The sequence below is a fragment of the Strix aluco genome, chromosome 28, assembly GCF_031877795.1.
Source record: "Strix aluco isolate bStrAlu1 chromosome 28, bStrAlu1.hap1, whole genome shotgun sequence".
NCBI lineage: Eukaryota > Metazoa > Chordata > Aves > Strigiformes > Strigidae > Strix > Strix aluco.
The window spans coordinates 7090546-7117011 of record NC_133958.1 but is presented as its reverse complement, the minus strand read 5'-3'; the positions used below and the strand labels follow the sequence as shown (position 1 = coordinate 7117011).

The 26466-nt window shown below is 38.4% G+C and overlaps 1 protein-coding gene across 3 annotated transcripts in view; it reads left to right on the top strand.

Moving 5' to 3' along the window:
* KAT6A (lysine acetyltransferase 6A) overlaps window positions 1–26466 on the top strand; it is a 48710-nt gene that overhangs the window by 11840 nt on the left and 10404 nt on the right. For 2 of the 3 annotated variants that reach the window (XM_074808331.1, XM_074808334.1), the window contains 14 exons: window positions 11207–11315; window positions 11885–12000; window positions 12223–12304; window positions 13081–13216; window positions 14912–15249; window positions 16423–16541; window positions 16913–17028; window positions 19245–19386; window positions 19813–19974; window positions 20908–21001; window positions 22104–22335; window positions 23468–23678; window positions 24596–25288; window positions 26117–26432. In XM_074808331.1, coding sequence (XP_074664432.1) covers window positions 11207–11315; window positions 11885–12000; window positions 12223–12304; window positions 13081–13216; window positions 14912–15249; window positions 16423–16541; window positions 16913–17028; window positions 19245–19386; window positions 19813–19974; window positions 20908–21001; window positions 22104–22335; window positions 23468–23678; window positions 24596–25288; window positions 26117–26432 — 2866 coding nt within the window. The remainder of the gene's footprint in view (window positions 1–11206; window positions 11316–11884; window positions 12001–12222; window positions 12305–13080; window positions 13217–14911; window positions 15250–16422; window positions 16542–16912; window positions 17029–19244; window positions 19387–19812; window positions 19975–20907; window positions 21002–22103; window positions 22336–23467; window positions 23679–24595; window positions 25289–26116; window positions 26433–26466) is intronic. The other variant, XM_074808332.1, reaches the window with a different exon arrangement.

Genomic DNA, 26466 nt, shown 5'->3' with positions numbered 1-26466 from the left:
GCACCTGTCTGGGTTTTTGCCATGCTTGCTGTATGAGGCTGCTCATGTGGGAATGATCTATGCTTGTGCAGACCGCAAAGGGCGTGGAGAAGAATAGTGCTGTGAGAGGACTGTGGGTCAAGAACATGGGACTTCTGTTAAATCTTACCTTCAAGAGTGTTACACTGAGCAGTGGATTTTGATAGTGAAGAATCATATGCAGAATGTTTATTTTCTTTTTTTCTCTCATATCTCACATTCAAGGTGGTAGAGCTTCAAAAAATAAGTAGAATTTAGTCCTGTAGTTGCACTTGTGTGGGTATCCTGAGTAAACTACAAATAGCAGCCTTGTATCAGGTGTTTTTAATGTGCACTCAGTTCTCATCCACAGTTCCTTTTGTGCTTTCTCCATTACCATGTTTATGTGGGCCCCTGCATTGTGTTAAATCTTTTTGTTCATTCATGTTTGTTTTCTAACAAGTATTTTCCCTTCTTTTAAGGATGCAGCTAATGTGAAAGTAAAGCAGTACTTAAACATGGAGTAATTACCTATATGGACAGAAGTTACTTGGGTGTTTACAGAAGTCTCTTCCCCAAAATAATTTGTTATTTTTAGAAATCAAAGTCAATATTGAAGTTCCTTTTCTTTTTTTTCTGAAGACCGAAGTATCATGGAAAGCAAACTGTTTTCAATGGGAGGAGTTAAGATAGTAGTTTACTGTTAATTTGAGGGGTGTGTTTTGACTTTGTAGCTGTGGAAGTCTATGACTTTTTAGAAACATTTTTTTTGTCTAAATTGTTATGGAGTTATAGAATCATATTTTACTTCAAAGACAGCATCCTTTATTTTCTTGAAAATTAGGAAGCTGCACAAAGTATAGAAGAGAGCTTACAGGATATAGCTTCAGTAACTTGAACTGCCAGGTTCCTGAATCAGTGTCAAATGAAGAGGGTTTCTTTATACTGCAAATAAAGAGATTTGAGACTCCCTTCCCTCCTGCCCACCCCCCCAACCCCCAGTTTGCAGGCAGGAAGTCTTGGCATGTGATTCTGATTGTGACGTACAAATCTTGAATTGTTTTAATCCTCTGATTAGGGGACTTGTTAGCTCTGGGAAGGTTATTTAACAGTTGACTGTCTAAATATTTCCAGTTGTCATTCTGTAAAGTTCTTATCTTGTGCATGTCTAATAGTAAGGCAGTTTCTTCAGTTTGAATGTCAGTCCCAAGTAGTATCTGTGTTGCTTTTTTTTGTAGGTCTCCAGATGTCATAACAACTGCATAGAATTCAGCCTGTATGTACTGCAGTAGTATATAAACTACTAACCTTCACACTTCACTTTGCACTTGTAGCAGCATTTCAGATGTTCTTTCTGTTGTAAGAGTCCTTCCTGGAACCGCAGCACTTATTTTGAATGTCCTTTGATTTTTCTTTTTAAATGACACTTTTATGTTTCTGTTAGGAACAGGTATGTATTTCATGCTTGTCCTTTCTTCTGTATACTCTTTATCTTTTCTCCCTTACCCTTGTTTTAATGTAGCCTCATGTTTTAGGCCATCATTCTGCCATATAAATATGCCTCTTTCTTTCGAGTGAGACTCAACTAAGTGAATTGGAGACAAAATATCCATTGACACAGGCAAACATATGTGTGTTATTGTAATAGTTTTTCATGTGTCTATTACAATATATTTAGCAGTGTTTTCTTGAACATAAAGAGTATCTTAAGGAATTTCCATTTTTACTTTCAGTTGTTTTGTATTTTTTCTTCACCATACTCTCTGGAGAGAGTGTTAAGAATTATGATTTGATAACTCAGGTAGAAACAGAAGGGTGAGTCATTCACCAGGTTAAAAAGCCTGAACCCCTTGCTGCCACAAGTTGATGCTACTGAATAGTATTTCCCAAATTACGCTGTTTTCCCTATATACAAACAAAAATTACTTTGGTAATATAAAATTCATTAGTTCTGGTTTTATTGAGGCATGGAACTGAAGCAATTTTCTTCCCTAGCCACTGGTCCAAAAGGCATGGTATCTAGGCTTTGTGATGCCCCACTCACTCACTGAAACATGTTTCTTCATGTTTGAAATCATTTTCTTCACGTGGTGTAGGTTGTACTTCCCCTCTGGCTTTTCTGGTTCATCTGCTCTTTCCAGTAGCTTCAGCATTTGAGGCAGATCTTTGCAACAGCATGGGCTATTTGAAGTGAGGAGTAATGGTTTGTCTCTTGTTTAAAAACAGACACACAAAAAAACATTACCTAGCATGAATTCTCAGAAGCTGTCTATCAGTGCTCCCGGATCATAACTTCCTAGCTAAGAAACAAATGTACTGTGGTGGGGGTGGTTCTGTAAATCCTAATTGTGGTGGATTCTCTCTGTGGAGGGCTCACATTCAGGATGTCTTAAAGAGCAAAGCAAAAAAACCCTAAAAAAAAGTTGGTGTGAATGTATGTGTTTCTTTTACACTAGCTTTAATTTTACACCTCCTCGATTCTAACCACAATGACTACTACAGGCAGATGTGTGATGATGGGGAAGAGACAGTCCTGGTATCCAGTGAGTTTCTGATGGTATTAAAATATCTGCAGGAAGAAAAGTGCATTCAGGTTACTGACGGTGATCACTGTGTCACTGTGGGCTACAGAGTTGGCTGTGAGTTTTGAGGCATTTTTCTGCCTCACTTTCTGAATTGAGATGACTGTAAAGCAGATGGATTGTCCAAAACTGAGATTTTAAAATTCCGCGCCGCGCTCCCCCCCCCCCCCCCCGCCCTTCTCCATAGGCACTTCCCTGTAGTTGCCTTTAGGAGGGGATACAGTCTGTGAAATCTGTAGAGCGCGTTTGGTTTCTAGACATCCTTTGTATAGTAACAACATGTGCTGAGACGCTGGCAGGCTGTAAGACACTGTCAGTCCAATTTGTTCAGGCTCCCTCGCTGAATCTGGTGACATCACACAGATAGATGTGCTTGCGAGAAAAACAGCAGAAGGAGTTGAATGTCTGCCAAAAATTTTCAGTATGAAACTGAGCTGGCTGCTTCCAGTCTTGTTTTCACGAATCTTTCATTGTGTGCTTGCGTTTTTCACTTGCCAGGATGTTCTTTGCTGAACAAACACAGCAGCACTGAAATCTCCCCATACTTAGCATAACACAGTCTCACACAGAAGCTTTGGAGGAGTGGCCTGATCTCCACATTCAAAGTTATTCCAATTCATTAAATTATTCTAAAACGTTTTGAATTCTAGTAGAATCTTATTCTTTAGTTCCCCAAACTCTAGCTGATTTGTTTTTTAAGTGTGGTTAAGTGTTTGTTTGCAGTCTGTCAGAGGTGGTAAATACAGGAAACATTGAAGCTATGAAAGATAGTCTTTGATCTGGTTCTGCCAAAGCTAGGCTGTTTATGTGTGGACATCCAAATTTGAAGGACTGTGGGGATGAACGGGGTGTGCACAAATACTGGCTAGACGATATAAGAAAGACAACCTTAGACTGTTGGCTGTACAGAGGTTCTATAAAATCCTCTTTGATTAAATGAATTGCTCATGTATTTCCTGCAGACGATACATGAAATAGTTTACTTCTTTCCCTGAAAAGTTGTATGAATGTTCCAACTTTGCTTTCACAGATGTTATAGCCACTGTTAGATAAGGCCAGCTGTGTTTGGGGAATTTTTTTCAGTGAAATGGTATACACTTACTGCTCCTGTTTGCAGCAAAGTATTTATATTCAAGAAAAAAAATCAATTGCAAGACAGCTAATGAAATTCACTGCTAAGATTTGCTAGTCAGTAACCTATAGAAAAATAGGAGATAGGGAGAACCATAACAAATATAACTGTTCATGTCTTCTAATGTTTCATGAGGAATATGCAGCTATTATGGTCATAAAAGCATTCTGTAACTAGCTCAGCTGGAAATGTATGTAATCATAGGAAGCTATCATTGAATCTGAAACAGTTCAGATGTGAACTATTAATACAATAAATTCCCCATGACTTGTCTGCAGGGGCCGTAGTAGTACTGCTTTTTTTAATGCAAGAACAAAGTATATTGCACTGCAACTAGTGAAGCAGTTGTAGAAGACTCTTTGATGCAACATTGTGTGGCAGTCATGGGAGTATCACTAAAGTTTGGTTACTTAGATTACTTGAATGAACTTTATTTGTAGGTCATTTTTTCCTACAAATTAGGTTTCTTCTGGCTAATGTCATATACTTTGCAGCTACGTGAGGATTTTGGAGGTGAAGTTGGATAGTGTCATGTACAAGGTGAATAGAAGCATAGTTAACCGCAGTTTGCTATTGGGTGACTTGCAAGTACACATGCAGTGTAGCATGCAAGTGAAAGTGTGGACTAGGAAAGTAATTTTGAGGCTTGTTCTTAGTGAAGCAGGATGGCAGTCTGAAATATATCAGACACAAGCTCACTTGGTTGTACCTGTTTTTTCATGCTCACTGTTCTTTAGTGCCATGTTGCTGTTACATTATAATAATATTCTAAAACACCTCAGTAAAATGTTCAGCTGCCCTGGATTGCACAATTGCTTCAAGTTTTCCCTTCAAGTCAAACAGATGAAAGAAAAATAATTCTTCCCTTACTTATTCCAGTTAACATCTAGTAGTAATGCATACACACAGCTGAATGAAAATAGTTGAAATGACAATGAAAACATTGAAGTTGTTCTGTTTCAGTGTAACTGCCATGCTGAAATTGAACTCTAATACCAGAATTGGAGAAAGGGAAATGTTTCCTTTTTACATCCAAGTAAATCAAAAGTGGAGGTTATTGTTGTCACCATTGTTGGTAAGGTGGAAGTGTCCTTGCTCACCAGGAGAAAGCAAATACACTTTGGGGTACTGCTGCCTGGAGTAAGTTCTTGCTCCAAAGGAAAATATAATTCCTTGGTTAGTAGATTACATAATTCATGCTCTGACAGATTTTTGTCAGGGAGCGTCTCTGAGATTGCCATGTTGCTAACTGTCCGTTATAAAATATTAACTTTGTAGAGCACTTCTTATTTTAAACAAAAACCAAGGACTTTTGCTTAAAGTTCTGGATTTTTTTTTCCCACTGTGTCTCTTCCTGTACTGGCCTTTCTCATGGAAGGTGAGGGAGCAAATTAAAGAAGAAGGAAGTTGACATGTTCTTTAGGATGTACTGGTAAAACTACCTTCAGCTAAAAGGCTTGGAGAGTAGCAGGTGTTTTTCATATTTAAAAAAATGTAGGACTGAAGCTCAGGAAGTTTTCATTCTGACAGCAATCCACTGATTGAATAAAGATATGTTTATAAAAGATAAATTTATAAATCTGGTATAGTAGTCTTATCTTTTTTCCCAAAGGCAAACTGCCTCATTAATGTACTAGACATCTTTAAAGCATGTCAGATTATATAAGTGATTTAACTCCTAGGGTTTGATTTCTAAGAACCATGGCAGTTTCTTACAGGGGCTTGCACCAAAAAAAAAAAAAAAAAAAAGTGGTGGGTTTGAGACAGATAAAAAGAAACAGTAGGTCAAAGTGTGTATAGTTTCCTCCCAGGAAAAGAAATACTGTAGTCTCTTGGATCAAAAAGTCAGAGGTCCCAACAACATTCACTGATGCTAATAATGCAGCCTTCACTGTTGAATTGATGTTTGCTGGGTGCTCTTTTTGGGGTGTGGCGGCGTTAGTGGTTTTTGCCATCAGGAGAAAGGTGGTAGCTATAAATATTGGTCAAAGGGGCATAGCTGCCTACAATCTTTTCTAAGCTTGGAAGTCTGTCAGACCTTTGATCAGACTGCTTCCAGAAATTACACTGCTTGACATGTCACTTACATGTTCCTATACAGTGTAGTGGGTGATATTGCTGTTCATTGCTGCTGGCTTTTCTGTGCCAAAAGGAGTGAATTGCCATCAGTCTTACTCTCTGCTGCAAAAACTATTCCGATGTGCTCTGCATGTAGTTTAACAAGTTGATATTTTATAATTACTTGTACAAAAACTAACCACAGCATTTGGACCAGCAAGATGTGAAGATGCAATTGATATTGAATGGATTGATGCTTTCAGTGGATAATAGTATCACTGGTATCCAGAAATGTCTGCTGTCACTTGTGAAATGTCTGTTCTTGTATGAATAAATTGCACGTACTTGGTAAGAGATTCATATGTGTGGGCATGTGTAAGTCATCTAAAACTATATCAAACAGTACTCATGGTAGAGGCTAACATATAATTTAAATGAAAGTTTGGACCAACAGGTGAATTTTGATGTGGTGTAGTAAATATTCTTGAAGTATACAATAGGGTTAAATGCACAATATTTCTTTATAATGCATTTAAACAGTCAATTTTTAAATTCCTTTTACTGTCCCGGTTCTTTGATTAATAAGTATATAGAACTGCAGCATTCAGTGCCACAAGGTTTCCCAACAGGTAAGAAGGAATTGGCAGAAGAGATGTATTTAATGCATCTAAGCTGTTAATTGTTGTTCTTTAGGAAAATGTACAGAAAGAGATCTTTTAGTAAACATCATAAAGACTGGAAGTCTTAGTAGTATCAGCTGTTGGCATATGAACTGTAACTCGGGGGGATTTTTAAATGGGAACTACTTAAGGTTGCCAAAGAGGGCATTTCATTGGCATCGTGTGGTAGGATTACCTCAGTAGCTGTTTCCCAAATATTTGTTGACTATTTCTGCCTTTCTTCATGTTTTCAATAATAATTCCATGATGTTTTGTAAGAAAAGCTGTGCTTGGGATTCTTTACCCATAATACATTTAAAAGAGATTCTTATTATCTATACATCTGCTGGCTATGGATTTCTCTTATCTTTGTTACTTGATTTGCATATAGAAAATAATAATTTAAGACTGTGCCTATCTAACTGTGGGGAATTGGTTCATCTGCTATTGCTTTGTCAGAAAGGTTGCTCTATATTCATGTTTTATAGTTCTTCCATGTATAAATACTTACATTTAGTGTCCAATTCATTTCTCAGTCATTCCTGAGTATATTAATTCCTGTAGGTCATCTATTCTTAAATAATTTTATTGTCTGTTCTTTGAAAACTATTTCCCTATCCTGCTGTTATGTGAATATTGAAGCTAGACATACAATCCTAATAATAGTCTCAATAAACGAATTTTTATTTTATATTCTTCTTGTATTTGTCTAATATTTAAACGTATAAAGCAAAAATAGATCAGAAATATTTATTCCTTTTTTTTCATCATTTACAATTTTATCATCTGCTCCCTGCAAGGAGCCTGTTGCCATTTCTTTCTCCCTTTCCCTTCTTGTAGGTTGTTCTGTTCTCTTTATTTTTCTTACTTGCTGCCCAATAATAATTTGTAAATTCTTACTGTATCTTTCATGTATACCTAATACTACTGGCAAAAATCTGCCAATCTTCTTGTCCTATTTCATGTGATCTATCTCATTACATGGTGTCTGCTGTGATGTTGACCAGAGGGGAAGAAAACCCCTTTTATACTTCGTGCTTTGCGAGGGGTTCAGTTTTTCAAACTACATCGCTTTGTCAGGAGCTGTAGCATGAGACTCCTTCAGAAGTAGTAAAGCTATTCTCCTTCATTTCTAAAAAAACCCAAAATACCCCCAGTCATAATTACCAAATGGTGTTTATGTGTTAAGTGGTGCCAAAAATGTGAATGTCATATCTGTTGTTACATTGCAGTTCAGTAATACAGTTAATAAGGTGTGACTGTGTAATTAAGTCCATTTCACTACACTTGCAGATGTCAAACCAAATACATTCTTGAAGTAATCTGTAAGGGATGGTAAAAACATCAATTCTCACTTTCTGAACACAAATATGATTTGCCTGGTTTGTCTTGTAATGTTGGGGTACAGCCCTTCTCTGTGAATTAGTAGTCTCTCCAAGTGCTACTGTGATTACATATACAATAGAAAATGAAATTCTTCTGGTTATTTAATTATAACTGTATGTTGACAGCACTTCTTAGTACTTATCTTCAGCAGTTTGATTCTATATATCCAGGTTTGCAGAGTAGGCATTTTAGGCTTATGTCAAGTCTCTGAATTAACTCATCATTTTACAGCCCTTTGAACTAAAGCCATAAATGTTTTCTTGAGACGCGTAAGCAATTTAGATGGAAATTTGGTACAGACTTCAGTTCTGAAAGTATATCATCCCTTTGTATTAAGAAAAAACAGCATTTTGTGCTTGTTCTGTTCTACTACAGTATCACTGAGATTATTCTGTATTCAGAGCAAGGAAGTGCTGGGGTTTTGGATCATGGTTTCTTTTTGTATTTTTGGCAATCTTCATTTACTTAATTATTTATGCTTTGAATTGGTAACTTCAAAGGCAACAGAAGTGTGTAGAGTAATATAAATGTTTTTGTCAGAGCTTGGTTGTCAGTCTTAACCCCTCTTCTCTGCTTCATTGCTTTTTTTTAATACCAGATGTAAACCTCAGCATTTGATACTGCAACTTTAATGTCACATTGGCTCTTAACTGTGAGTTAAAAATCAGTAAATTGTTTGTGTCAGAAAGTAAGATTTAGCCAGGGAAATTGATGCTGTTGAATGTTCAGTCCCATTAAAGTTTAACTATTAGAAAGAACAAATGTTCCTCTTTTACCTTCTGTCTGAAATACTGTTATACCGTAGTTGAGATTCTCTATGCAACTTTATCATAACCTCAGACTGAATTGAGAGGAAAAAGAATGATTCTGGGATGTTAAATTATGTTTGCTGAGTCTATTTCTGGCAAAACCGCACTTTTAATATTGTGGAAGTTACAATTTGCTTTATTTAAAAGAAGCTAAAGAGTTTTGTAAATTTTTATTTTATTTTTATTTTAACTGACTGAGCTAATATATGACCAAATATAAAGAATGAACGAACATGCCAAACTGGATTCTAAAGGATTCTAAACCTTTTTACTGCAACTTTGTGGTGGCTCAAGATACTGCATTTCTTTCGGAGAAGACCAGCAGATGCCTAGACAGGAATCACTACATTCTGTAGTTCTCACGGTGATCTGCTTGTTGACATTACTCAAGGAATTTTCTCTGAGCGTTTTCTTATCTGAAAATGGGAATAATGGTGCTTATCTACTTTGTGTAGTATTTAAATATGAATAAAATAGCAAAAAAAGAAGCAGTTACTATCCTTACAGGAAGGATGAAGGTTAGTTAATAATAACTTTTTCCAAGAGGTAGTAAGTATTCCTCAGGAAGAAGAGATTGAAGGTAAGAAGACAAGTGAATGTTTCTCAGAAGGTGGAGGGTAAATGTAATTCCTGAAATCTTAATTCCAAAGAAGTTAAAGCATTGACAGACCCTTAAAACAGTTTTTCTCCCCAGTAAACCTCATACTGACTGGGAGCAGCTAGCTGTCTGGCACCTAGGGTCCAGTCATGAACAAAAAGAAAACGATCTGTGTACAGTTGGTCCTCTCTCTATTAATAAAGAGGATGGGGGATCTCTACATAGCTATTTTAGCCAACGTTACTATGGTGACTATGGCTGGAAAGATACTTCCTAACTTCCTGTGGAAGTGAAGATGCTAGTTTCCCCCTCCCACTTGGATATTAACGATTTGTATGCTTGGCATAACTGTCTATAATTGTCTTATTTTCTCCCTTTCTCAAAAGGAGCAGAAACTGGAATCCTGCAGTTAACTAAACCTGTGAATGTATTTCACAGGCAGGTGATTTCGTATTAGTTTACACTTCAACATCATCTGGGATTTACCGAAAGGCTAAGATAAACACTTGTGTTCAGGATGAGGAATGTTAGGCTTTCATTCCCAAGTAGTCATTTCACATTGTGTGGCTTAATTTTGAAATAGGAAATTTCCTAACATGTTTTGATTGTTTCCATCTAGTGGATATTTTAAGGAACACACCTCAGTCTGTAAGTATACTGGATCTGTACACCAAAGTAAAGATACAGCTTGAAAATTCCAGTTTCTATATTACTGTAATATAAACCAACTTGATCTCTGCAGGAAACTGTTCTGGATATAGCTTTTGCTTTGGCTTAGCCAGAGTAAAGATTTCTTGAAGTTCTTCTGGCATATGCTTCCATACAATAATTAACTGTATGTGCATGTGTAGCTGCATAATATACTCTGAAAAAGGTATTTGTGAAATCATTAACTGTAACGTGATACAGCTATATAAAGAATGTGTCTCAAAACTTACCATAACCTAACATTTTTTTGTTTCCAGTGTTTTTAATGTGATTTTAGCATATTTTAATTATTTTTTAAATTAATTTTGCTTACATATTTGCTCTGGAAACTATAAATCACAGACTTGTCTTGGAAAATGCAGAATTGGATTAGAAAGAGTTTGCTAGATTATGAAATCCAGCCTTAATATTACTGGAGATAAGACTATCTTTTCCCTCTCATTAGTTGATCAAGTGCCACTTTAAAGCAATCAGTTACTGCACTTGTTACCTTTTTGAGGAGGCTGTTGTAGAATGTCAGTCCTTTGGTTTAAAAACCTCCTGCATATTCCAGGCCAAATGTATTGTTGACTAGTTAATATCTATTTGTTATTTTGCTAGCATTGTGCCTCATCTTAAATACATCTTTTTCCCTACATGGTGTTTAAGCCCCCTGAACTTTTTCAGAGAGAGCAAACCTTTTCATCTGCTGCCTTAGGGTGCTAAACAGCATACCCACATAACTTCTTACAAGATAATTTTCTTTTCATTTTTCATAACCATGTTAATAGTTGTATAGTTGTTCTATAATACATTTTATTCCAGGTAATGTATTGCAGTTGTTTTTGATGATTGCACTGTTGCTTTCTGGATACTTGATGGGGATTTCTAAGACTACTGTGTTATGGGGTCATCTCTGCCTTTTTTCCACCACTGCATCACCTCATAGCTTATTCATTTGTTGACAAATTGAGGCACCAACTCTCTCTAACTTTGTATTTAGTTATGTATTAATTTATAGGCCTCTTTCCCAGCTTGTTTTTCCAAGTTCCCCCTAGTCCTGGAATTCCATTCTCTTTTCCTTTGTACCCAGGATTACGTCTCTTGTCTTTGAAGTTCTAACTTCTATTCAGGTTACAGTTAATGCAGTATTGTGTGGTGAGAACCAACTAAAATCTGTGAGACACAGTGTATATTACATACTGCTTACATGTGATATAAATGTTTTGTGTGGTTTTGTTTATCATGATTTGCTCCCTTGATATACTCAGTGCTTTTATTGTCTGTTTTCCTCACAGCCGGTTGCTGAACCAATTCCAATCTGCAGTTTCTGCCTTGGTACAAAAGAGCAGAATCGAGAGAAGAAACCTGAAGAGCTCATCTCTTGTGCTGACTGTGGCAACAGTGGTAGGTGACCATTTACAGTGCTGCTAGTAATAACCCATCCACTTGAGACAGAAGAGCTTGGTATAGTGACTGCTACTGACCCATACATGTGAGGGGTATGCATCTAATAATTACCTGGCCGCTCAAAACAGAAGTCTAGTATAGTGACTACTCCTGACCAGTACATATGAGAAGTATGCATCTATGCCGTATAATCCAGTTTGTTCAGCAGAATCTCGTGCTCCCAGAGGGGAGACAGTTAAGTTAACCTACCATAAATAGTTCATTTGGCTCCTGGAGCTTTCTTTAAAAATGTGGTAATGATGACCAGTTTTTCCATGTTTTGCAATTCAGTTATGAAAAACTATCTTGGTGTTCTTCTGTATGTGAGCCTGCCACTTCCTATCCAGGATGTTGTTTTTGTGTTATAAGTAGGTAAGAATAGAAGCACCTAAAAAATAGGAGTATCTGGATAACCAAAATTCTGCATGGGAACACATGATTGATAAAGTAATCTCTCTGTGAGCTATCCATGAGCATTAACAGCAGTGGAATGGTTTTACTGGTATAATGTTCTCCTTTTTCTATAGGTCATCCGTCCTGTTTGAAGTTCTCTCCAGAGTTGACAGTTCGAGTGAAAGCCTTGCGATGGCAGTGTATTGAGTGCAAAACATGCAGTTCCTGTCGAGATCAGGGCAAAAATGCTGTGAGTACAGCAGGGTATGGACTGAATGAGGAGGATATCAGTCTTGTGGCTGTTCTGTTAAACTACAAGTAAAATAATTCTAGAGTCAAATATTTGCAGCTTTTGTTTGAGTCTGGTAGTCTTTCTGAGACCTGTGAAATACCATGATATGTCTGTAGATGAAAACTGTGCTTGATGCTAATGCACATCTAAAGAAAGATTAACTTTGTATGTCTTCAACAGGATAACATGCTATTTTGTGACTCATGTGACCGTGGCTTTCACATGGAGTGTTGTGACCCCCCTCTTACCAGGATGCCAAAAGGTGAGGACTTTGTGATGAAAAGGGTAATTTAAGATGGCTTTGGAAGAGATCAGTGGGTAGAAAGTGCTTCTACATATTTGGTCCTCTTTTAGCTACATTTAACTTGTCCTTTACAGCATTGTTTTTCATGCTGTAGAGGAGGGACAGAGCTTCACATCCAGATTTTCCACTGTCTCCTGTTTCCTGTACATTACTATCTCTGAAGAGTTTTGAAAAAAATCTTTAAGGTTTGAGGGAATAGAAGTGATCCTTGCAGATTAAAATGATTGACTTACATTTGAATGAATAGCCTTATACAGAAGAAAGAGATGGACTTCTACGTTTTTGAGGTTGTATCCATTTGGACAGTGGAGGATCCTGGAGTACAACAACTTTTCTTTTTCATCAGAAAGCAGGTTATCTGTGAAAGATTCTTCCTTGGTAGTTAGAATAAAATTTTCCTATAAAAGATAGTTGGAAGTTGTGTAGTCGTAAGCAGGATATGGGATAATTAAATGTATTACTCTTTTATGGTTTTCTGATAATGTGCTATGAATTAAAGAGACTTCCTGCATGGTTGTGGGAAGTATATCTGAGGGGGTGGGGTGGAAAATTAACTGGACTTGGGTTTAGATTGCTGGAACATACTCATAATTTTTCTTGCATGTGTATGTGATAATTGGAGCTTTTGGTACTGTTCCTACCCTTTCTGTTGGAAGGCCTGGGGCCTGTAATTCTCCTTTTTTGTCCTATATAGATGTCCCTTGCATTCAGTGATGGGGATTTGTGTCTTACAGGTATGTGGATATGTCAAATATGTCGGCCACGGAAGAAAGGAAGAAAACTTTTACACAAGAAGGCAGCACAGATAAAACGACGCTATGCTAACCCAATAGGACGTCCCAAAAACAGGTTAAAGAATCAAAATACAACGTAAGTCTCTCCATAAGGAGGAGTAAGGTGTGACATTCTATAGGGCAATAGGTATTTCTGAAGTGTCTGGTCTAATCTGTGAGATTTCTTTTACAATGAACAGTCTTTCATTATTATTTAATACAGAATTTCTGAAGAGTGCCGTGAAAGACTAGAAGTAATCTCAGTGCTGCTTTTTGCCTAAATTTTTGACTCTTTGTAATAACTTACTGTTTAGTTTTGAACTATTCCTTGTAGTCATAGATTAAGTTTGCTGTTTGTGTCAAGTCTGTTTTGCTGGATGGCTGCTTCTTCCAGCATAATTGTTTTGCTTTGCATTTCTGGAGAACCCTTTCTAATGTTTAGAGTAACTAAGAAATCAACAATAAAGCATGTGAGGTGGTTGTTTGATGTATAATTTAATCTGACACTGCTACCAGAAAATATTCGTCCCCTTTATGCTTCCCTTCCACATGTCTCTGCGTTTGTGGAGCACTCTGCTGGGCTGGGACAGACTGTGTGGCCTTGTGATGGTGGTTGTGGGGCAGCCAGTCGTCAAGGAATTGGATTTGGGTGGGTGGGAATTCTTTGGATAACTGTTCAGCCAGAGCAATTTCCTTGAATTAAGATGGCTGTGCAGTGCTTGTTGTGATACAGGACTATTGACTGTGCAGGGGACAAAACAATGAAGGAACAGAACTTCTGTTTTGAGCATCAGATCAGCTGGGAAAAAAAAAAAAAGTTGAACCACCACATGATCCTAACCAATAGCACCAAAGGATGTTCTGGGGAAAAAACCTTACAAAGTTTAATGCTTAGGAAGACATAGAGGGAATGTCTCTTAAACATCCTAATTTTTTTTCAGTCTGTGTGATACCTTTGCGTAGAAGAACTCCCAACATAATTCAGAGAGGCAAAAGGAAAGCTAGCTATCTGCTACTGCTGTTTTTTCTCCTTTAATTTTTACTTCATTATTTATTCACAATTTTTTTGCCTTTGTTCTATCATTCAACTTGCAAAATATATCCACAAAATTATGCACAGATGCTTAGTTTGTCTTTTTAGGAAAAAACAGTCTATTTCTATCCTCTGTAGTTGCAGAGATTGTAGCTAAAACAGTTAGCTTCCTGAAACAGCAGTTGGTCTATGGCAATCCCTCTGAGAAGAGTTACTCAGTTATCTCAATAGAGTTTTAAAATTTCCAGCCTGAAAGATGGCAGCTGGTTGGAGATCAACGCTGTTTCCTGCTAGGATGACCATCAGTGGTATAGGTTCTTTGCTAACGTGTGTGTCCTGCATGCATTAGCTTTCTGTGTAGTTCTTATGACTATTTCCTATCAGTACGAAAACTTTAACAAATGATAAGTGTAAATGTTTAATGACTACATAAATTGCAACCTTCTTTGCAATGTATTCATTCTGGCTACTGATTTTAAAATTTAATGTTGTATTGAATTTGGTGAAAATCTGTTGTTTATACACAGATTAATTGCACATAATGTTCAGTGTGGAGAGAAATAGTGCAGTACTTCTACTGAGACGTTTAAAAACCTGGCTCCTCTGTGGTACACAGGCTCTTGAATACTCCTTTATTATTAAATTCTTCAGTTCATGATTGGCTTCGGTGTGATTGATAAATAGGTAGGGAAGATGGTAGTCCACTTTGCAACCCAAAACAAGCCACCTTACCATGTCTTTTGCCTTCTCATTCTTTAGATCAAAAGGCCCTTTCAGCAAAGTTCGAACTGGCCCTGGTCGGGGTCGGAAGCGTAAGATCGCTCTGTCCAGCCAGTCAGCATCATCAGAAAGAGGATACCTGGAGCAGACAGATGTCTTGGACTTCTGCAGAGATGGCAGCACCACCTTGAAGTTTAACAAGAAAACCAAAGGGCTTATAGATGGCCTTACTAAATTCTTCACTCCGTCCCCTGATGGACGAAAAGCTCGAGGGGAAGTGGTTGACTATTCTCAGCAGTATAGGATCAGGAAAAAGGGTACCAGGAAATCTAGCACTTCAGAATGGCCCACAGGTAAAGATTTTTCACCCTGCCAATGTAAGTATCCTATACACCAAGAAAATGTTCAAAGGCTAGTGTGTTGAAGTGACTAGAATTGTTAAAGACTGGAAACTTTGAGCTGAAAGTTAACACTCAAATGCAGTTATCTTTGGTGCATTGAGGTAGAATACCAGTTGGAAGAAGAAGCGATTCTAGAGACCTTTGCCTCTATATATGATGGCGAGGTTTGATGCGGGATTAAATGATTACTGTGAGGTAAAATGCCCTTTGGTAATGAGGGGCTTGCAGATAGCCCTAGCTAATGTGCTAAATAATGTCACATTTGAAAGAAGTAATGTAGGGAGTGGTTAATGAAAATAAGAATAGCAAGGTAGAAGTATGAAATGGGAAACAGGTAATTAAAACTATCTGACAGACCCATGAGTTTCCAATCTATGGTACAGGCTTGCATGCAAATGTTTCTTAATTTTCTCAGCCATAGAGGAGCCTGCTTAGTGCAGTTTGGCACCTTCTTGCTGAAGAGCATCCCTTCTTTTGAACACAGTTCTGTCTTCCTTGTTTTCTTCTCTATTTTAAGACCCTTAATCTATGACTGGACTTTGATTTAATCTCTGTATTCAGATCTTTACAGTCTTGTTGAATAGTTTCATAGCTTGAATTGTTCCTAAGCAAGCAGTGTTGTTCCACAATAACAAAAGTTTTACAGCTTTAGAGTAGTTATGTGCATTAGCCTGGCTGGTGCTGAAAGAACAAGAATGTATCTCAATGCTTTGGGGGTGAGGTGAAGTGTCTTGTGGGATTTGTTTGCTTTTTTTGTGGAAGGGGTGTTTCGTGGGTGATGAACGTAAGTGTCCTGATTTTGGTTGCACCAGATACGGCATTTAAATAGTTGTGATCCTTGTTTGTGAGAAACTGGCGTAGCGGTAAGCCATTTATCCAAAACTGTCTCATTGTTACAAATGCCTTTATGATACTATGAATGTCCTAACTGGTGAGTTTTGGACCTGGTTAAATATATGACAATACTTCTTACATGATCACAAATCTAGAACTGGTTGTTCCTTCGTGGTCCCAAATCTAAATAGAAAAATACCATCAAAAAAACTTGGCACAGTGTCTGAATACTGCCAGAAGATAGTTGTTGCTGTACTAAAAAGCAAGTACTCCTTTGTAAATGTAGGTGAAGACAGTTTTCTCTCTCATTTACAGACAATCAGGATGGCTGGGATGGAAAACAGGAAAATGAGGAGCGTTTTTTTGGGAGCCAGGATGTCTTAACTGAAAAAGACATGGAGCTGTTTAGAGATATTCAGGAACAAGCACTGCAGGTAAAGTTAAATTTTCAGTGTCTGGCAGTAAGTACCAAATCTGTAAAAGAGATTTAAACAAACCCAAAACACTAGAAAAAGATTGTGTTAAATTTTGCTGTGTACTAATTTGTATTTAAAGCTACAACGTGAGAGGTAGTGGAGGTATGTGGTATAACAATGCATACTAATTCTTCCTTTTTGTGAATCACATGTTCACTTGAAGTGTGACTGATAGTAGTTTTTAGTGTCAGAAAGCAACATCTGCATCTTCCTAATTCTCTGTGAGTTCACGCAGTATGGACTGTGTAGATAAGAATGTTTTTAATTTATTCAGCTTGGAAGTCTTTCACTTGGAAATACATGAAAACTTTTTTTTTCCCTTTGCATAGAAAGTAGGGGTGACTGGGCCTCCTGATCCACAAGTCCGATGCCCTTCTGTCATTGAATTTGGCAAGTATGAAATCCAGACCTGGTACTCCTCCCCGTATCCACAGGAATACTCGAGGTATGACTGAACATTCTTCTCCTTTGTTCTGCTTCAGTATTTATGGGAAAGCTGTACTCCAGCAGGCGTAAAAATCTTAAGAAGGTTCTATCTGAATGTAGGACAGAAGCAAAGTACACATAATTCAGATACTTTTCATGGTAGTTAATAGATGTCTTAAGGTCTTTTTAGGCTGAGTCAAAAAGTTGATAAGCTCTCTGCAACAATCTGCATATGCTGTGAGCATTCAATCTGCCACAGGAATATATGATTAAATGGATTCCCAAAGAACTGACATATTCCACGCACTGAGGAGGGAGCAGCCTCAGCTAAATGACCTGATACTGGGCTGTTTTTAAGCATGTAAGTGATTAGAGTATCTGACTCTCAGAGTACATTGGTTCTTCACATGTGGTATCGTAGAATGGTTTGAGTTGGAATGGACCTTTAAAGACCATCTAGTCCAACCCCCCCTGCCATGAGCAGGGACATCTTTCACTGGATCAGGTTGCTCATAACCCTGTCCAGCCAGACCTGGAACACTTCCAGTGACGGGGCATCCACAGTTTCTCTGGGCAACCTGCTCCAGTGTCTCACCACCCTTATCATAAAAAACCTTCCTTCTGTCCAATCTAAATCTACCCTCTTTCAGTTTAAAACCATTGCTCCATGTCCTGTCACTACATGCCCTAGTACAAAGCCTCTCTCAGTCTTTCTTATAAGCCCCCTTTATATATTGAAAGGCTGCAGTGAGGTCTCCCCAGAGCCTTCTCCTCTCTAGGCTGAGCAACCTCAACTGTCTCAGCCTGTCCTCACAGGAGAGGTGCTTTCAGCCCTTGGATCATTTTTGTGGCTGTCCTCTGGACTCACTCTGACAGGGCTGTGTCTTGTACTGAGGACCTCAGAGCTGGACACAGTACTCTATGTGGGGTCTCGCGAGAGTGGAGTAGAGGGGGAGAATCGCCTGCCTCGAAATGCTGTCCACGCTGCTTTGGATGCAGCCCAGGATACAATCGGCTGTCTGGGCTGCAAGTGCACATTGCTGACTCATGCGCAATTTTTCATCCACCACTATCTCCAAGTCCTCCTCCACAGCGCTGCTCTCAATCCCTTCATCCCTCAGTCTGTGTTGATACTGGGGATTGCCTCAACCCAGGTGCAGGACCTTGCACTTTGACTTGTTGAACTTCACAGAGTTCATATGGGCACACTCCTCCAGCCTGTCAGGGTCTCTCTGGATGCCATCCCTTCCCTCCAGTGAATCAACTGCAGCACTCTTCATGATAAAAAATAATAAATCCGTTTAGGGAATAGGATGTTAACTGTGTATTAAGTGATTTGATTAGAAATGGCTGTATACTATCTATGGGAGTTGAAAAAAAACAAATAGAAATTTCATAGGAATTACTTTCATGTATTGTTTTTATGCTGTATGTAGTTCAACACAGCTAAAGAAGAATGTTGAATGTTATGTGGTTTGGCATCTGAAAGATTGTTCTGCTGTGATGCATGTATATTTGTTTTGATGTTCTCTTGCTTACGAACTTTGCAAACTGTCTAACTGCAAACTCCCTGATCTTTAACTTGATTCAGAAAGAGGAATAACATCTAAGGGCCATATCTAGAGAGAAAAAATTAAATAAAACTCTTTATTCTGCCATTTAATAAGAGCATGTGGTCTGTCATGAGGAATTATTCTAGCTCTGCTAAAGTCATTTGAGGTGACTGAAAATAGCATTCCTGCCCAAGCTAGAGTGTGTAAATGGAGTTACATCACCACAGTATCAGGACACTTGCATTCAATTTGTTCATGTCAATGTAGTATGTAGAGTGGTTTTAAAGCAAACAGAGAGATGGTGTTGTGACCCATTGCTTGGGGGTATATACAGCTGTCTGTTACAAGGAGGGAAGGGAGAAGCATCACTTGTGCAAAACTGGGGGTCTTTTGCTACTTTTTCTAGGATTTTAATCTATGCATGTATTTCTTCTGACATAATGCCCTGCATAATTACTTTTACATTAAGTTAAGTACTTCTTGTTTTTAACATGCATTCATTACAGAATAAGTAAGTGCCATGACTTTAAGTATGGTAAGGTGCCTTTGGTCTGATTAGCACATACACAAGATCAGTATATACTGGGTTTGTTTTCATCGAGTTCTCTATCCGCAGGAGTAAGGAATTTTATACAAAAGTCTGTATCTTCAGTCTTTGATCTTTCTTTATCTTTGCTTACAGACTACCCAAGTTGTACCTTTGTGAATTTTGTCTAAAGTATATGAAAAGCAGAACTATTCTCCAACAGCATATGAAAAAATGTGGCTGGTTTCATCCTCCAGCCAATGAAATTTACAGAAAAAATAATATTTCAGTCTTTGAGGTAAGTTAGAAAAGGAAGCCACTCACTTTTATCTGTAAAACAAGGTCTTTAGCACTCAATCATGTGATAAGTTTTCCATAGCCCTAAAGATCTTCATTCTTAAAGCATTCAGTTGCTAAGAGTGAAGAACTACAAGCGAGCAGTGGAAGCTGACCTTATCCATAAAACATATGAGAAGGCTTGCTTTGTAAAAATGCCTTTTCTTTTTAGGAAAAGGAATTTTAAGTTCTCTCTTAAGCTAATGAATGTAACAGTGACCTGGCCACAGCCTTTATGCTGTGGAAGTTTAAGTCCTTTGAGACGCTACCTGAGACAGAGAGGTCTTCCTCTCACGTTAGACATTTCAAACATACAGGGATACCCAGATGAAGCATGTCCTTGCATGACAGCAAATGAAGTGATAAAACTTTTCCTCATCTCTGTAAGGTTGATGGCAATGTCAGCACTATCTACTGCCAGAATTTGTGCTTGTTGGCCAAACTCTTCCTGGACCATAAGACTCTCTATTACGACGTGGAGCCATTTCTTTTCTACGTGCTGACGCAGAATGATGTCAAGGGCTGTCACCTCGTTGGCTACTTTTCCAAGGCAAGTATTTGAGTACTTCAGACTTGGGACTGCATTTGCTGTGGTGAGAAATGCTGCTTCAGAGTCTTTCAATTGTTGTAATTTAGGCCCTTGCATTTTCTGTAATACGTTATGTAATACAGATACAGAGACATCTGTTGCAACCAGATTTTCTTTGTTACGTTCGGAGACCACCAACTAATAAAACCAAGCTTCCTCATAATGTCGAATAGCTTATATTCTCTAAGGAGCTTGTACTGCAGCTAGTAGCTAAAAATACCCCCAGCTTTTCAAATGACTTCTTACTCTTGGTGGTGATGGGTAGTACAGTTTGTGAGATGAGCATTGTTACCCAGTAGTTCTACCTTATCTTGCTTTCTGTAAATACATTGGTTTCCAAACAAGTTTGGCAATTTTGCACTTCATTTCAAACCTTTCATTTTTCTGAGGGAACAGGGCCAAGATTTCAGATAGGCCTTTTCTTAAGCTTTTTATCTGTAATTGTTTTACTTATTTTTAAATAGCTTTAATTGAAGCAGAACAGCAGATCTGAGATTGGATTTTAGTATGTTATGGTTATGCCATTTAAAGATTCACTGGAATACTGCAGTCTTTTTCAGTGAATTAAGCAGTCTTCAGATTTATGCTTTGAACTTTACCTGCTATGCAGCTCATGTTCTTTACTGAATTGTATCTAAACAGAAGGTGGTAGTTATGTCAAGGTTTCATTCTTCTTGTTTTTCTGAACTGAAATGGTGGTAATAGAGTTTTAATATTACTCTGTCTTTTAAAGTCTTTCCTTGGCTCATATACATTGTTGTTCCTGAGTAACTTTGACTGTGGCTTTCTATCTCAGTTCTTGCTATAGAAGTAATTAGGGACTTGTACGGAACAACTTCTATTTCTCACTGGTCTGGTCTTTTTTTTTTTTAATTTGCTGCTTTTTTCCAACAGGAAAAACACTGCCAACAGAAGTACAATGTTTCCTGTATAATGATTCTTCCACAATACCAGCGTAAGGGCTATGGCAGGTTCCTAATTGACTTCAGTAAGGAACTTTTTCTTCACTTTTTTTAGTCTTTGTCTTTTCATATTTTAAAGAAAGGCTTAATTGTGGAAGAGGGTATTTTTCAAATTAAAAAACATCTCGGGACAAAGGATTCTAAAGTTCACAAAATCATCTGAACTTCACAATTTACTCTTATTGTTGGAAGGCTTCAATTCTGAAGACAAATTGATCATTTTTCCCCTAATTCTCATGTTTTCTGTGTAAACAACTTATGGTGGAAACTATGGGCAGGTGTCAGTATAGTGTTTTTAGCAGCTTACCTTGTGCATGCAATTCTTTCTGCAGAATGTCAACCCTAAAACTTGCATGGTCTGTTGAAACCTTCAGCAGCTTAAGTGAATGAGTGTCTTAAGCAAAAGGTAGTCATAGTTACATTTTAATTTAGCTTTGAGAGCAATAAAACCAGACATACTTAGGCTCTGAATACTCAAACAATTCTCAGATTCATACATGAATCTATCTTGAGAAATCAACAAATGTGGGCTATATTAGAGCAGCAGTGAGAAGACACATTTGTCAGCTGGTTCCTGGGGGGGTGGCCTTTTCATACTGGGGAAGATATAACCTCTCAGTCTTTATTGAACTTGTGCAGTGTATCACAGTCTTAAATTATTTAAGTCTCTGCAGATAGAACTTGGTACTCTCCAGTATGACCCTGAAGTTTGACAGTAGAGAATTTTCAAGAAAATTGGTTGCCGTATTAGTTTTAAATGGCTAAAATATGTTTTCCCTCTGTCATCCTCAAAATTGCTATTGCAATTGGAAGGTGCTCAGCAGACTGTGTGCTTCAGGCTTAGTGTAGTTTCTAGGCAGGCAACTGCTGCCATCTTGTGGCATTGCCCATAGCCAATGTCTGATGGCAGTGTAGTTTGAAAATCTCATATTCTGTCATTGGATAACAGGAGTTTAAACAACAACAAAAAATCTCCAGACCACTCAGTGTATCCTTCAAAATTATAATCTATTATCTTGTAGGCAGCATTCAGCTGCTTTCTGGAAAAATGCCTTTGTAGAAGTTGGGGTGGAAACAGAAGCTATACATGCTAATCTTTTTTGAAAATTTTTTCTTGTATATCTTTAGGCTATTTGCTTTCAAAGCGTGAGGGTCAAGCAGGATCACCAGAGAAGCCCCTGTCGGACCTGGGGCGCCTCTCATACATGGCTTATTGGAAAAGTGTAATATTGGAGTGCCTTTATCATCAACGTGACAAGCAATTAAGCATCAAGAAATTGAGTAAGCTGACTGGAATCTGCCCTCAAGATATCACTTCCACTCTACATCACCTACGAATGCTTGACTTCCGTAGTGATCAGTGAGTATAGGAGTCCTGCTGTATTTCCAAATAGCTTCAGATGTATTTGAATGAAATTCAGCGATGTTTGGAGACAAGCCACATCTAATAAGCTTAATTTTATCTAAGGCTTAAGTGTCCAAATACTGGCTGTGGAGTTTTATGATGCTCATGTGCAATGCAAGAATTGTTCAGTACCAAAGCTGTATCAGATCTCCAGCTGTGTAGCTCTGTAGCTGTGGAACTTCTGAGTAATTTGCAGCTGTTAGAGAAAGCAAACTGGTCTCTTGGCCATGTTCTCTGGGGTCCCTCAGCATAATCAGTCTAACATACAAAACAGAGCAAAGAACAGCAACTTCCCTTCTCTAGAGGGAAATCTGTTCCTTTTTCCAGTCACTGAGCAGACAGTTGTTTCCCCCCTTTTCTCTGTGTCTCAAAGATGCCATTAACTGTGTGGATTAACATGGGATGCTTGAACAGTGGGATAGATCACTGGGAGAAATTAGGTGTGCGGATATAGAATAGAGGTAGTCTGCTTGCCCAGCTGAATGTACAAGTCAGGTGAAATACTGGAAATTAGTCTTGATTCAGACCACAGCAGTTTTGGGAGTGGGGTTGTGTTCTATTGTGCTTTGTGTTAGACTTAGAACTTATTTGGAATACTTGAAGTTATTTGAGAACAGGTTTATGTCCTTGTTTCACAGTATACTTTAATCAGTGATATTACTCCCAGCTCCCTGAATAAAATCCACTCTGATAGTGGGACTGTAACTTTTTTAAGCAGTCCTTTTATTACCATTCAGTGTCTTTCACCTTTTGTTGTCTGTTCCCCAAATGGTATGCCCCTTGTCCATTTAACACGTAATAAAAGTGATACTTTGCAGCTGAATGTTGCCCATGGAAGGATAATGGCTTCACCATTAACAAGAGGAAAGAATTTAACAACATTTTCTCAGTTTTAAGATGCTTTCTCTGGTAGTCTGACAGTACTGCAAATTGTACAGTTTTAATAAGCTTTCTGTCCCCTCTGAAGTTGTTCATGGCAGCACTGACTGAGAGTACACAGATTTTTCTGTAATATCCTATATCTGTTTCACATGACAACATGTACAGTATGTAGTCTGTTGCTGATCAGAGTATTATTACTGTTTAGATTTGTGATCATTCGTCGGGAGAAACTTATCCAGGAACATATGGCAAAGCTTAGAACTAATGTCCGACCTATAGATGTGGATGCAGAATGTCTGCGTTGGACACCTGTTATAGTTTCCAACTCAGTTGTCTCTGAAGATGAAGAAGAAGAGACAGAGGATGGGGAAAATGAAGAGCAACAACAGCAGAAAGAAAAGGATCCAGAGACCAGTGTAAGAGTGAATCTGTTACTTCTGTGTGGCGCATAGTTTATACTCAGTGCTTTTGCAGGCAATGCTAATGAGATTTCAAATGCCAAGCTTGGGCATTTGGCATAATCGTAAAAAGCAATGCAGTCATGATTAGTTTATGTATCTTTATAGTTTCAGGTTAGAAATTAAAAATAGCGAAAACATTGAGGCATAGTCTAGAGAAAGGTTAAAGACTATCTCTGAAAAGAGTAAAAAGGCTCTTTCTGTCCTTAATGGTTTCTCTCATCAAATCATTGAAATGGATTTAGATTTGAAGGACCCAGTATTTCTGTAAGTGACAATAACAAATGGAAATTAATCAGCAAAAACTTCTAATGTTTTTCACTAAAGGTTTTTGCTGTCTACTTTTGCAAAACCACTAATAGCTTCAGAATTACTACCCACAGAGCAGTGGTTTCTGAAATCTAGGCTGCTGTCCTTGAAGGGTTGCACTCTCACATCAGGTGATAAGCAATGACTAGAATACTAAGAGGTGAATTATGTGCTGTTGCTGTATTTACATTAAACTAATTGTGTGTTTTAATGGAAAAATAGCTTCAAGTTTGTCTCACTTTTTTCTTGAAAGTTACGCAAATACTGTGTTTGAATGTAGCAAGATGATGTTTGCATTCCAGCAGCCACTGCATGGCTGCTTCTGACTGAAGTCACTTGTCCGGGAAGCTAATTGAGGAACATTATCACCTGGGAGGAAAGGAGTAGCAGTTAGCACTAATAGAATCTCATAAAGGTCAATTCTTTTGTTATTCTCAGTTTCTTAAAAGTCCTTCTTGTTAAACTTTTCTGACTTCTTGCTTAAAAGCTTTTGTGGATTCTAATTCACGCTAGACATGCATGCTTAAATAAGAAGTGTGAAATCTATTTGTTTTTATTTAAATCAGATGGTAAAATCTGTGTCATGGGAGAAGAAAGAGCAAGAGCCTTACTCACCTACAGAAAGTGAAAAAAAACCAGACATTGTTGCTCCAGCCAATTCTGCACGGCCAAACAAGCACATTTTTCCCCTGGATAGTCTTCCTGCAAACAGTCAGCCATCACGAAGAGGTCGATGGAACCGCAAGGGCAAAAAGCTTCGGGAGCCCTTTTGTGAGAAAGAGCCAGTATTGCCCCTTGAGGACAATACAGCAGTTCCCAGTGGGCGATGCAGTGAATGTGAGGAGAAATCAGCAGCCTCACGAGGCCGGTGCAGTGACTGTGAGGAGAAGTCAGCAGCCTTGCAAGGAAGATGTGGTGAATGTGAGGAGAAGTCTCCAGCCCCAAGAGGCCGGTATGCTGAAGATGAGGAAAAATCTGCAGTTTCCCAGGGACAGTATGGCAAAGGTGAAAAATCTGCAATTCCCCGTCGACGGTACAGTGAAGGTATGGAAAGGTGGAGAGGGCAGTTGAAAAAGAACACGGAGCCACTGAAGTGTAGATTCCCAGAAGACTGTGACAGATTACCCCGCCGCTATAGTGATAGTGATAGGGCACTTCTGAGGTGTTTTAGTGAGAGCAGTGAAGAGGAAGACGATGAGCCTGTGAGTCCTCGATCAAGCTCTCCACCTGTTCTCACCAAGCCAACGTTAAAACGAAAGGTGTGTGCCTTATTTCTTGTTGTCTCTGACTATATCATGCAGTCTATTTTGTCAGTATGTTGGTGTTTTCTGAAGGATTGTGCAATTCATGAGGTATGTATTAAGCATACAGATACTGTCTGTTTGGTGTTCCAGAACTCAGTCTTGGAGGGTACTTCCTGCTCCCTTTTTGTAGTGGTGGCTTTTGTTCAATCAGAGGTAGTTTGTTTGGGTTTTGTTTTGTTGGTTTTTTTTTTTAATTCTAACTTCTGCATTGTGCTTTTGATTTTTTCCACCTTGGTTATTAAAGTTTTACTCAGTCATGCAAAATAGAAACAGATGTGGTCCTACTTTTAAAAGAAGCTTGCAAAACACAAATGCTGTCTAAACAACTAAAATCACAGCATAAAGTTTTTGGAATCAATTACCATGGAGATGTGAACTCTATCAACGTGACCAAGAAAATCCTCTCTTCATGGGATGCTGCACTAAAAAGTTCTCTTCTATACCATCTTTGTAGCTTATTCTAAACTATTCACATCTATGTTGTAGCGTCTCTGAACTTTCAGCTGTTGTGGATGGGCTGTTAGCTTCAGCTGTTTAAATGGTTTATACTATTACACAAATGTAATCTAGCAATCTTCATGGAAGTCGGTGGTCTTGCAGTGTATTTGACATCTGTCTAACTGAAGGCAGCTGCCTGTCACTATTTCTGGTGAAGTCTGGATTCCAGATTCTGTCTGCTCCTGCTTAGACTGTTGAACTCTGCTGTTCATGTTTTCTATTTATCAGTGGTTTATTTCTACTGCATGTGATAAAATGTCTTCTCCTCTCACCTTCCTCTTTCAGAAACCAATTCTTCATCGGAAGAGGCGAGTCCGCAAGCGCAAGCACCACAACAGCAGTGTTGTCACTGAAACAATCTCGGAGACCACAGAAGTGCTGGATGAACCATTTGAGGACTCAGACTCTGAACGACCAATGCCCCGATTAGAGCCTACATTTGAGATTGAGGAGGAAGAGGAGGATGAGGAGGATGAAGAGGAGGAGAATGAACTTTTGCCCACTGGATACTTTCGGCACTTAGCCCCACCAGACACACTCAGGCATAGACCCTCTTCTAAGAGGAAGTCCAAAGATGAGGAGGAGTCTGATGACACTAATGGTATGTTTGGTGGTATGCTGTTGAAAGTTTGATA